Raw genomic sequence first — 12786 nt, forward strand, 5'->3', positions numbered from 1 at the left:
CCAGGAATGATTGATCCGGCCTCTCGGGAATGGTTTAACTTGGGGAATGTCTGAGATTATTGGTCACTCTCAATTAGCAGAACTGTTTCTGAGCAGGTGTGAAACATTTTAACATTGCTCCTTGTGTTTGGAATGTAAACACAGGATACAGAGCGGGAAGTGAGTGGGAAAACCAGTGGCCTTTATTGTAAGTTGATGGCTGTACAAGAATAAAGAAGTTTTGCTGGAATTGTACAGGCTTTACCGGGGCCACAGTCTCAGCAAAGCTTCAGCGGCTGGTTCCTGGGGTGAATAAATCTGGATTATAATCTCCTTGGGAGATCAGCCCCGTGCAGCAGTTTAATAGGGAAATGGGACGGGATAAAGGATCAGGAATTTGGGACTGGGATGAGGAGAGCTTTCTCTCTATTGAAGATGAGGGGGTTGAGCTATGAGGAGAGGCTGAATAAATTAGGCTTGTACTCGTTAGAGTTTAGAAGAATGAGGGGGGGATCTCATTGAGACGTATAAGATGATAAATGGGACGGATAGGATAGAGGTGGAGAGACTCTTCCTGCTCAGAAAGGACAGTAGGACTAGGGGGCACAGCCTCAAGATAAAGGTGGGGTGGTTTAGAACGGAGTTGAGGAGGAACTTCTTCACTCAAAGGGTGGTGAATCTCTGGAATTCTCTGCCCGTTGAAGTGGTGGAGGCTGCCTCGCTAAATATTTTTAAGACGTGGGTTGATGGGTTTTTGATAAGAGAGGGGATTAAGGGTTATGGGAGAGGGCGGGAAAGTGGAACTGAGCCATGACAGATCAGCCATGATCTTATTCAATGGCGGGGCAGGCTCGAGGGGCTGGATGGCCTACTCCTGCTCCTATTTCTTATGTTCTTATGTTATGATGAATTTTTGGAATTCTCCAATCTGGAGGGTGGGGGATGCTTCCTCACTCAGTGTACTAAAGGATGGTATAGACAGATTCCAGATCCCCCTCAGAATGAAGGGATACGGGGAGCAGGCTCGGGACAGGGACTGTCATACATCCCACAGAAACTAGAAGCAGGAGAAGGCCATTCCACCCTTTGAGCCTACTCCACCATCCATTTTGATCATAGCTGATCATTAAATTCAAATCATGATTCCCCCTCCCTCCTATATCATAGAATCATAAAACCATACAACACAGAAGAAGCCCTTCGGCCCATCGAGTCTGCACTGACACATTAGAAACATCTGAACTCCCACCTAATCCCACCTGGCAGCCCATAGCCCTGAATGTTATGATGTGCTGAATACTCACCCAGATACTTTGTAAAGGATGTGAGGCATCCCGCCTCCACCACCCTCCCAGGCAGCACATCCCAGACCCTCTGGGTAAAGAAGTCTTTCCTCACATTCCCCCCTAAACCTCCCACCTTCACTTTGAACCTCTGTCCCCTCGTAACTGACCCTTCAACTAAGGGGAACAGCAGCTCCTTATCCACTCTGTCCGTGTCTCTCATAATCTTGTACACCTCGATCAGGTCACCCCTCAGTCTTCCCTGCTCCAACAAAACCAACCCAAGCCTACCCAACCTCTCTTCATAACTTTAATGTTCCACCCCAGGCAGCAGGGATCCCTTGACCCTGAGAGCTATATCTAATTTCTCCTTGAAATCAGACAACATTTTGGTCTCAACTACATTCTGTGGTAGTGAATTCCACATATTCGCCACTCTCTGGGTGAAGAAATTTCTCCTCACCTCAGTTCTAAAAGGTTTATCCTTATCCTGAAACAATGACCCCTAATTCTGGACTCCCCCACCATTGGGAATATTCTTCCTGAGTCAATCCTGTCTAACCCTGTTAGAATTTTATAAGTTTCTATCCGATCCCCTCTCACTTTTCTAAACTCCAGTGAATATAATCCTAACCGACTTATTATCTCCTTATATGACAGACCTGCCATCCCAGGAATCAGCCTGGTAAACCTTCACTGCACTCCCTCTATAGCAAGGACATCCTTCCTCAGATAAGGACACCAAAACAACGCACAATACTCCAGGTGTAGCCTCACCAACACCTGGTACAATTGCAGCAAAACATCCCTATCCCTTTCCTCATATCCTCTCGCTGTGAAGGCCAACAAACCATTTACTGCCTGCTGTACCTGAATGCTTACTTTCAGTGACTGATGCACAAAGACACCATCACACAGAGTAGATGGGCAGCCTAAGGTAAAGTCCCGTCACACGTTATGCGCGGGTGGCTTGGGGCTCATGTGTGATCATGCCTCGGTCATGTCTAGTAACTGTGCATTCTGTATGTCAGGATCCAACCCGTGTGCTCAGCCCGGTCATCGACATCATCAACATGGACACCTTCGCTTATGTGGCAGCTTCGTCTGACCTGAGGGGAGGTAGGCTGGAGCATAGAAACAGGCCCTTCCGCCCAACTTGTCCATGCCGTCCAGTTTTTAACACCTAAGCTAATCCCAATTGCCTGCATTTGGCCCATATCCCTCTATACTCATCGTACCCATGTAACTGGCTAAACACTTTTTAAAAGACAAAACTGTACCCACCTCTACCACTACCTGGGGCAGCTTGTTCCAGACACTCACCACCCTCTGAGCAGACCCTTCCCTGAATCCATGAATACATCACACATGGTGAAAGGGAAGTTGCCTCTGACATGGATCCAGCCCCGTCAGAGGGAGGTTCAGGAGGAATAGGAATGAAATCCAGGTGGAGTAATGGGATTATGGAACTGGGACTGACTATATTACAGCTAAATCAGCAGCTGATTCAAAGATGGCTCAGAGTGAAGAGGATACAGGGTCTGCGGGGGGGTGGGGGGGGGGGGGGTAGGGACAGCTTAAGTGAGTGGACACAAATGTGACAGATGGAATAAAATGTGAGGTTATCCACTTGGGCAGGAAGCATTGGAAAGTAGGATTTTATTTAAACATTGCTGGAATACAGAGGGATCTGGGTGTTCCTGAACATGGATCACAGAAGTTAGCAAGTGGCCAGGAAGGCAAATGGAAAGTATAAAAGCCGGGGAGTCTTGCTGCAAATGTACAGGGCATGGGGTGTGGGGGCACACCTTCTTCTGAGGGAAGCTCATCAGTGGAGATGCTGAAAGGAAGTTTCCTCCCACAAGCCAGGAGGTACATTTGTCAAAACAAGGTGTCTCCAATTTAAGTAAGAAGTCTCACAACACCAGGTTAAATCCAATGGGTTTACTTGGTAGGACAAGCCATTAGCTTTCAGAGCACTGCTCCTTCATCAGGTGAGTGGGAGTTGTGTTCACAAACAGGACATATAGTAGGGCCAAAGGGCCTGTTTCCTGTGCTGTTCTTTGTAAGACACAACCTCAATTTGTGGTTGGAATGCGAGTCCTTGCAGGTAATCAAACCTGAAAGATACAGACAATGTGAGTAGAGAGAGGGTTAAGCACGGGTTACAGAGATGTGTATTGTCTCTGGACAGGACAGTAAGTGAGATTTTGCAACCCAGGCAAGTCATGGCGGTTACAGATAGTGCAATATGAACCCAAGATCCCTGTTGAGACCGTCCTCATGTGTGCGGAACTTGGCTATCAGTCTCTGCTCAGTGACTCTGCGCTGTCGTGTGTCATGAAGGCCTCCTTGGAGAATGCTTACCCGAAGGTCAGAGGCTGAATGCCCATGACCACTGAAGTGTTCGCCAACAGGAAGGGAACAGTCTTGCCTGGTGATTGTCGAGCGATGTTCATTCATCCGTTGTCGTAACATCTGCATGGTCTCCCCAATGTACCATGCTTCGGGACATCCTTTCTTGCAACGTATCAGGTAGACAATGTTGGCTGAGTTGCAAGAGTATTTACCATGTACCTGGTGGATGGTATTCTCACGCGTGATGATGGTATCCATGTCGATGATCCGGCATGTCTTGCAGAGGTTGCTGTGGCAGGGTTGTGTGGTATTGTGGTCACTGTTCTCCTGAAGGCTGGGTAGTTTGCTGCGAACAATGGTCTGTTTGAGGTTGTGTGGTTGTCTGAAGGCAAGAAGTGGGGGTGTGGGGATGGCCCTGGCGAGATGTTTGTCTTCATCAATGATATGTTGAAGACTCCGGAGAAGATGTCATAGCTTCTCCGCTCCGGGGAAATACTGGACGACGAAGAGTACTCTGTCCACTGTGTCCTGTGTTTGTCTTCTGAGGAGGTCGGTGCGGTTTTTCGCTGTGGTGCATCGGAACTGTCAATCAATGTGTCAAGCGCCATATCCTGTTCTTTTGAGGGCATCTTTCAGCATCTGGAGGTGTCTGTCACGATCCTCCTCATCTGAGCAAATCCTGTGTATACGGAGGGCTTCTTCTTAGGGATGGCTTCTTTAACATGTTTAGGGTGGAAGCTGGAGAAGTGGAGCATTGTGAGGTTGTCTGTGGGCTTGCCATACAGTGAGGTGCTGAGGTGACCGTCCTTGATGGAGATGCGTGTGTCCAAGAATGCAGCCGATTCCGGAGAATAGTCCATGGTGAGTCTGATGGTGGGATGGAACTTGTTGGTATCATCATATAGTTGTTTCAGTGATTGTTCACCATGAGGCCAAAGGAAGAAATGTCATCGATGTATCTAGTGTATAGCATCGGTTGAAGATTCTGTGCAGTGAAGAAGTCTTGTTCGAACCTGTGCATGAAGATGTTGGCATATTGAGATGCAAAATTGGTCCCCAAGGCTGTTCCGTGTGTCTGGATGAAAAGCTGGTTGTTGAAGGTGAAGACATTGTGGTCCAGGATGAAGCGGATGAGTTGTAAAATTGCATCTGGAAACTGGCAGTTGTCGGCATTGAGTACTGAGGCAGTCGCAGCAATGCCATCGTCGTGGGGGATGTTGGTGTCGAGCGCTGAGACATCCATTGTGACGAGGAGTGTCCCTGGTTCAATGCTCCATGTGTGCAGAGTTTCCGTAGGAAGTCCGTAGTGTCACGACAAAAGCTGGGTGTTCTTTGTACAATGGCTTTCAGGATGCTCTCGACATAGCCGGAGAGGTTCTCACACAGGGTCCCATTGCTTGATACGATAGGACGGCCGGGTGTGTTGGCCTTGTGTATCTTCAGGCAGTGTTGCTGAGCAGAGACTGATAGCCAAGTTCCGCACACACAAGGACGGTCTCAACCGGGATCTTGGGTTCGTGTCACACTATCTGTAACCCCCCACGACTTGCCTGGGTTTGCAAAATCTCACAAACTGTCCTGTCTGGAGACAATACATATCTCTTTAACCTGTGCTTAACCCTCTCTCCACTCACATTGTCTGTACCTTTCAGACTTGATTACCTGTAAAGACTCGCAATCCAGCCATTATTCTGTAAATTGAGTTTTGTGTCTTTATATGCCCTGTTTGTGAACACAACTCCCAGTTACCTGATGAAGGAGCAGTGCTCCAAAAGCTAGTAGCTTGTGCTTCCAAATAAACCTGTTGGACTTTAACCTGGTGTTGTGAGACTTCTTACTGTGTTTACCCCAGTCCAACGCCAGCATCTCTACATCATGATCTCCAATTTAAGACAGAGGTGTGAAGGAATTTCTTCTCAGAGGCTGGTTAGTCTTTGCAGTTCTCAATCCAGGGAGCTGTGCAGGCTGGGTCAGAGTGAGACAGATTGTCGATGGGTGTTAGGGGACAGGCAGGAGAGTGGAGGTAAGGTCACTGTCTAACCAGCCATGATCTTAGTGAATGCTAGAACAGGCTGAATGGGCTGAAGGCCTACTGCTCCTAATTACTATGAAGGGGAAAGTAATGTGTTCCTTGTTGTGGATACTTACCGTTAAGCTGTGTGTTTAGATTGTGAGGTTGAGACTAGGTGGGAGGTCAGAGAGAGGTTTGAACTGCTGGCCAGTGAGGAGAATTATTGACAGAAGCTGCAAAACCACTGGCTCATTCCTGACAAATATAAACTGAGGGAAGTTAGAGCGATTGTAAGCCCTGCTGTCACTCAGGGACTGACAGTACTGAGGCTGTTCATGTTACTGGATAAATAACCAAGAATCCAGGGAACAGGATTTCCAATATCTACTCGGGCCTGTTTGAGAATTCCGTTTTTAAAAACCTGTTATCAGGAACACAAGCCATAAAGCTGGGATTGACTGAGAGTCAGGTACCTGTCACTGCCGTCCTTAGCAACACCACCCCCCCCAACCTCAACGACCCCCTCCCCTTGACATTCCCCCCTTGCTAATCCCTTCCCCCGCCTGTGGCCCAGCCGTTTGGTCCCTGCAGGGAGGGGGTTATTATTTACCCTCTCAGTGACCGAGTGCTTGCTGTCTTTCCCCAGGCTTTGACTGGAGTCTCCATTTTAAATGGGAGCAACTGACCCCTGAACTCAGAGCCAAAAGAATGGAGCCCATCGAGCCAATCAGGTAAGGAGCAGAGTGTGAGGAGTTGTTCCATTGGTAGAGAGGCAGCAGAGGGCCCAGGGCATCGGGGGGGAGGGGGGGGGGGGGGGGGGGTGTGGGGGTGGGGGGGGGGGTGTGTGGGGGGGGTGGGGGGGGGGGGGTGTGGGGTGGTGTGTGGGTGGGGGTGGGGGGGGGGGGGGGGGTGTGTGGTGGGGGGGTGGGGTGGGGTGTGGGGGGGGTGGGGTGTGTGGTGGGGTGGGGGGGGGTGTGGGGGGGGGTGGGGTGGGGTGGGGGGGGTGTGGGGGGGGGTGGGGGGGGGTGTGGGGGGGGTGGGGGTGGGGTGGGGGGGGGTGTGGGGGGGGGTGTGGGGGGGGTGGGGTGGGGTGTGGGGGGGGGTGGGGTGGGGTGTGGGGGGGGTGGGGTGTGTGGTGGGGTGGGGGGGGGGTGGGGGGGGGTGTGGGGGGGGGGTGGGGGGGGTGGGGTGGGGTGTGGGGGGGGGGTGGGGTGGGGGTGTGGGGGGGGTGGGGGGTGGGGTGGGGTGGGGGGTGGGGTGGGGTGGGGGGGGGTGGGGTGGGGTGTGGGGGGGGGGGTGGGGGGGGGTGTGGGGGGGGGTGGGGTGGGGTGTGGGGGGGGGGGGTGGGGGGTGTGTGTGTGTGGGGGGTGTGTGTGTGTGTGGGGGGTGTGTGTGTGTGTGGGGGGGGGGTGTGTGTGTGTGGGGTGTGTGTGTGTGTGGGGGGGGGTGTGTGTGTGGGGGGGGTGTGTGTGTGTGGGGGGGGTGTGTGTGTGGGGGGGGGGTGTGTGTGTGTGGGGGGGGGTGTGTGTGTGTGGGGGGGGTGTGTGTGGGGGGGGGGTGTGTGTGTGTGGGGGGGGGGTGTGTGGGGGGGGGGGGGGCCAGGGCATCGGGGGGGGGTGTGTGGGGGGGGGGGTGTGTGTGGGGGGGGGGGGCCAGGGGCCAGGGGCCAGGGCATCTGGGGGGGGCCCAGGGCATCGGGGGGGAGGGCCCAGGGCGATGGGCTTCGGAGGGTGGGGGCCCAGGGCGATGGGCTTCGGGGAGGGTGGAATGGGATTTCTCCCCCCCCGATGTTATGTAACACTGGTACACATTTGTACCCAGTCAGAAGTCTGGAGACATGGATGGAAATGTAACGATACACTTTTAATCTGCTTGTTTGTGGCCCAGGAGAAACAAGGGTCAGAATCAAACTCTCGCTCTGAAATCCCCTTGCTTACAGCTGGTATCACCCCAGAGTTGCCAACTCCTCTTGGCTGTGTTCCTGGAGGTATTGTCCATGATCTCCATGTGGATTGCCCAGTGACACACAGATTGCTCCAACTGGGAGACAGCAGAATTGAAAAATAACTTGTGTTCTCTCCGTGTCCCCGTGTGTTCCCTCCCCGTGTGTTCCCTCCCCGTGTGTTCCCTCCCCGTGTCCCCGTGTGTCCCTCCCCGTGTCCCCGTGTGTTCCCTCCCCGTGTGTTCCCTCCCCGTGTCCCCGTGTGTTCCCTCCCCATGTCCCCGAGAGTAATCGTTAATTGCTGGAGGATTAGCAAGTTTATCCAAGGTCCTTCCCCATTCCTCACTCCCCTTTCCCAGGGCATTTCTCTTGGATTCTTGGTGGTGACCCAGAGCTGAGTGATTGCTTGCTTCTCCCAGCCAGATCCAATATTATCCCTGGAGCTGGGAGTGAGTGAGGGTCAGGCTGAACAGTCATCACTCGATTCTGCTCACATTCTGGGCTGTACTTGCAGAGTGTTCCTTCAAACAGTGACATATCATCCTGCAAGAACTCCTGCTGCAATCTGAGATTTCCACTGTGGGTTTAAATGTGCGTGTGCGTGTGTAAGTGCGCATGTGCGTGTGTGTGTGTGCATGTGTACATGCGTGTCTGTGCACATGTGATTGTGTTTGTGTGTGTCTCCGTCTGTACATTTACTGACACTCTCTCTTGCCACAGGACTCCTGTTATAGCTGGAGGTCTCTTTGTGATAGACAAAGCCTGGTTCAATCACCTTGGAAAGTACGACACTGCAATGGATATCTGGGGTGGAGAGAACTTTGGTAAGAGCATTGTAGGGAGATATTAAAGTTTAACCAGACCCTGTGTATGAATTCATGTTGTATTGTTATACTGATTATGCTATATAACCCTAAATTCAATTGGATCCCTGATATGGAGGCAACAGGATTGGGGAAACGGGTCCACCTCATTTTGTTCTTTTATTCATTAGTGAGATGTGGGTCTCACTGGTTTGATTCTCCATCTCCAACCTGTTAGTATTGGGTATCCCTCCTGGATCACCACTCAGGGTTTTAATATAACTGGCCCACATGGCCCCTTCACAGAACCAGAGAATCCCTACAGTCGGCCCATCGAGTCTGCACCAACTCTCTGAAAGAGCATCCCACCCAGACCCTTCCCGTAACCCCACACGTTTAGCCTGACCAATCCACCTAACCTGTGCTGTGGGAGGAAACCGGAGCACCCGGAGTAAACCCACACAGACACAGGGAGAACATACAGATTCCACACAGACTGTGACCCGAGGCTGGAATCGAACCCGGGTCCCTGGCGTTGTGAGGCAGCAGTGCTAACCACTGTGCCACCGTGCCACCCTTTCAGAGGCAGTGAAGAATGAAGCGCATTGTAATGGGACTGGATTCACAGGTAGACTGGACTGGATAAAGACAGCAGCATTCAATCCCCCAAAGATAGATCCATAGACAGGATTTATAACAACAGGAAGATAATCCACACTTTTACTCATTCAGCTTTCCTAATCCCAGATATTTAAACTGAGCTTGGGGGCAGCAAGGGGGGGGATTTAAACACATTTTCTCTGGATTACTCATCCAGTAATACAATGAATACATATTCAAAACTATTTGGAGACAGGCAAATTGTTGTACAGTTAATGTGAGGACATTGAGGCACATTCCAGGGTGAACTGAACCCAGCTCCGAGGGGAACCGGACCCCCGTGTCGGGGCTCCGAGGGGAACCGGACCCCCCGTGTCGGGCTCCGAGGGGAACCGGACCCCCCGTGTCGGGGCTCCGAGGGGAACCGGACCCCCCGTGTCGGGGCTCCGAGGGGAACCCGGACCCCCCGTGTCGGGGCTCCGAGGGGAACCGGACCCCCCGTGTCGGGGCTCCGAGGGGAACCGGACCCCCCGTGTCGGGGCTCCGAGGGGAACCGGACCCCCCGTGTCGGGGCGAGGGGGGAGTGTAAAGGTACAGGTATAGAGGGTAAGGAATAGGTTCCAGTGGACAGGGCATGGGCGAAGTTTTCGGATGCAGGGAGACTGTTCCGGAGGACAGGAGGCAGGGTTAACGGGGGAAAGTTGCAGTGGAGAGTAGGCAGGGCACGGGGGGCAGTAGGGTACAGTAGATAGGAGGGCAGGGTACGGGAGCGAAGGTTTCGGGTGCAGGGGAAGGTTTCGGGGTGCAGGGGGAAGGTTTCGGGTGCAGGGGAAGGTTTCGGGGTGCAGGGGGAGGTTTCGGGGTGCAGGGGGAGGGTTTCCGGGGTGCAGGGGAGGTTTCGGGGTGCAGGGGGAGGGTTTCGGGGTGCAGGGGGAAGGTTTCGGGGTGCAGGGGGAGGTTTCGGGGTGCAGGGGGAGGGTTCGGGGTGCAGGGGGAAGGTTTCGGGGTGCAGGGGGAAGGTTTCGGGGTGCAGGGGGAAGGTTTCGGGTGCAGGGGGAGGGTTTCAGGGTGCAGGGGGAGGGTTTCGGGGTGCAGGGGGAAGGTTCGGGGTGCAGGGGGAAGGTTTCGGGGTGCAGGGGGAAGGTTTCGGGGTGCAGGGGGAAGGTTTCGGGGTGCAGGGGGAGGGTTTCGGGGTGCAGGGGGAAGGTTTCGGGGTGCAGAAGGCATGGTGCAGGGGGAAGGTTTCGGGGTGCAGGGGAGGTTTCGGGGTGCAGGGGGAAGGTTTCGGGGTGCAGAAGGCATGGTGCAGGGGGAAGGTTTCGGGGTGCAGGGGGAGGTTTCGGGGTGCAGGGGGAAGGTTTCGGGGTGCAGGGGGAAGGTTAGAGAGGTCAGGGAGCAGGGTTCAGGATGTGGGGGCTGGGTTCAGTAGGCAGGGCAGGCTGGGTTAACAGGGAGTTGGATGGAAAATGGGAAGGTGTCTACACTTTGTGTTGGGTCTAAGTGGAGGGACTGGAAGCAGCACTCAGTCCCTCCCACCTTCACTCCCTTTGTCCATTCTACTGAAACCGTGCCCCATGTTTGTTTCCCTTTGGAGGGAATCTGAATCTCTATCGATCCTGCCAAACCCGTTCCCAACCTTCACATTTTCACTGAGATTATCCCTCATGGTCTGAGCTCTGAGAATATAAATCTAACTTCATCAGCCTGTGATCAGAGGATTCTCACCCAGGGGTTAGCCTAATGAACCTGTCCGCAGGCACTGAGGGGATACTCATCCAGAGTATCTACCCCAGCATGGTCCAGCTGTTGCTGTGCTGTCCATTCTGACTGTGTGTCGTTCTTACAGAGATGTCCTTCCGAGTGTGGATGTGTGGTGGAGTTTGGAAATCATTCCCTGCAGTCGAGTGGGTCACGTCTTCCGTAAGAAACATCCCTATGTTTTCCCAGACGGCAACGCTAACACCTACATCAAGTACGTTCCCTAAGCTGTTCGGGAGGGTCGCCAGTGACCTCGCTGGCAAATAGAGTGCCCCTCTTAAAGGGGCAGCTTCTGTTTCTAAATGATCTGAGAGGGAGAGCTGGGTCTCGGCCAAGGGGGGGAGGCGAAGGAAACTCTGACAGCTGAGGGAGGCGCTGACAGCTGAGGGGGGGGGGGCGAGGGAAACTCTGACAGCTGAGGGAGGGCGAGGAGGTGCTGACAGCTGAGGGGGGGTGCGAGGGAAACTCTGACAGCTGAGGGGGGGTGCGAGGGAAACTCTGACAGCTGAGGGGGGGTGCGAGGGAAACTCTGACAGCTGAGGGGGGTGCGAGGGAAACTCTGACAGCTGAGGGAGGGCGAGGGAAACTCTGACAGCTGAGGGAGGGCGAGGGAAACTCTGACAGCTGAGGGAGGGCGAGGGAAACTCTGACAGCTGAGGGAGGGCGAGGGAAACTCTGACAGCTGAGGGAGGGCGAGGAAACTCTGACAGCTGAGGGAGGGCGAGGGAAACTCTGACAGCTGAGGGAGGGCGAGGGAAACTCTGACAGCTGAGGGAGGGCGAGGGAAACTCTGACAGCTGAGGGAGGGCGAGGGAAACTCTGACAGCTGAGGGAGGGCGAGGGAAACTCTGACAGCTGAGGGAGGGCGAGGGAAACTCTGACAGCTGAGGGAGGTGCGAGGGGGGCGCTGACAGGCGAGGGAGGTGCGAGGGGGGCGCTGACAGGCGAGGGGGCGCTGACAGGCGAGGGAGGGGCGAGGGGGGCGCTGACAGGCGAGGGAGGGGCGAGGGGGCGCTGACAGGCGAGGGAGGGGCGAGGGGGGCGCTGACTGCGAGGGGGGCGCTGACAGGCGAGGGAGGGGCGAGGGGGGCGCTGACAGGCGAGGGAGGGGCGAGAAGGCGCTGACAGGCGAGGGAGGGGCGAGAAAGGCGCTGACAGGCGAGGGAGGGCGAGAAAGGCGCTGACGGGGAGGGGGAGAAGAGCGCAGAGGCGAGGGAGGGGTGTGAAAGGCGCTGACAGGCGAGGGAGGGGCGAGGGGGGCGCTGACAGGCGAGGGAGGGGCGAGGGGGGCGCTGACAGCCGAGGGAGGGGTGAGAAAGGTGCTGACAGGCGAGGGTGAGGTGCCTGTTTTCAAATGCCGTCATGAAGGAGCTGAAACTAGAAAGGTTCACCCTGAAGAGATTGGAGAGCTGCCAGTGGTGATTGGGCGATGATCTGGGCTGTGATGCCTGTTGCAGTGGAATAGCTGCCAATACTGGCTCCTCACAGATGTCATAAATTACCATTTGGACGGCTGTGCACAGCTGGAAAAGTTGTCTTTCTCCAAGCCAGCTGTGATTTCCAGCTGGGATGAACCTGTCCATCACTCAGGGTTATCATTCGGGGTTAGTTAGGACTGTACACTTATCTCACAGCTCAGCTGCCGGGCCTCATAAGATCGCACCCAAGGGCAGCACAGAACACCATTCAGCTGGTAAAATCAGGGTCATACACTCATACAGGTTTACAGCATGGAAACAGGCCCTTTGGCCCAACTTGTCCATGCTGTCCCATTTTTGTTTTAAACCCCTAAGCTAGTCCCAATTGCCCACATTTGTCCCATATCCCTCTATACCCATCGTACCCATGTAAAATTATACCCACCCCTACTACTACCTCTGGCAGCTCGTTCCAGACACTCACCACCCTGTGTGTGGATCCCTTTCAGCTGAGATAGGTCTGGTATGAATTTACAGGGGCCTCTTATCCATGTTAAACAGCAGCAATGAGTGTGTTCTCTCTGGAGTTACTAACTGGGGATACAGATCCACAGGGAATAGTGATGGGGGTGAC

At 54.1% G+C, this 12786-nt stretch overlaps 1 protein-coding gene across 1 annotated transcript in view; it reads left to right on the forward strand.

The window, feature by feature from the left end:
• Positions 1–11011, forward strand: part of LOC145339896 (polypeptide N-acetylgalactosaminyltransferase 14-like) — a 46700-nt gene extending 35689 nt beyond the window's left edge. The window contains 5 exon segments of the mRNA XM_080184435.1: positions 2294–2381; positions 6278–6362; positions 8294–8397; positions 10823–10852; positions 10855–11011. Of these exon segments, the coding sequence (XP_080040561.1) occupies positions 2294–2381; positions 6278–6362; positions 8294–8397; positions 10823–10852; positions 10855–10961 (414 nt within the window). The 3' untranslated portion in view covers positions 10962–11011.
• The last annotated feature ends 1775 nt before the right edge of the window (positions 11012–12786 follow it).

This window comes from Carcharhinus amblyrhynchos, unplaced genomic scaffold (assembly GCF_965287045.1).
Source record: "Carcharhinus amblyrhynchos unplaced genomic scaffold, sCarAmb.v2.hapA scaffold_730, whole genome shotgun sequence".
Taxonomy (NCBI): Eukaryota; Metazoa; Chordata; class Chondrichthyes; order Carcharhiniformes; family Carcharhinidae; genus Carcharhinus; species Carcharhinus amblyrhynchos.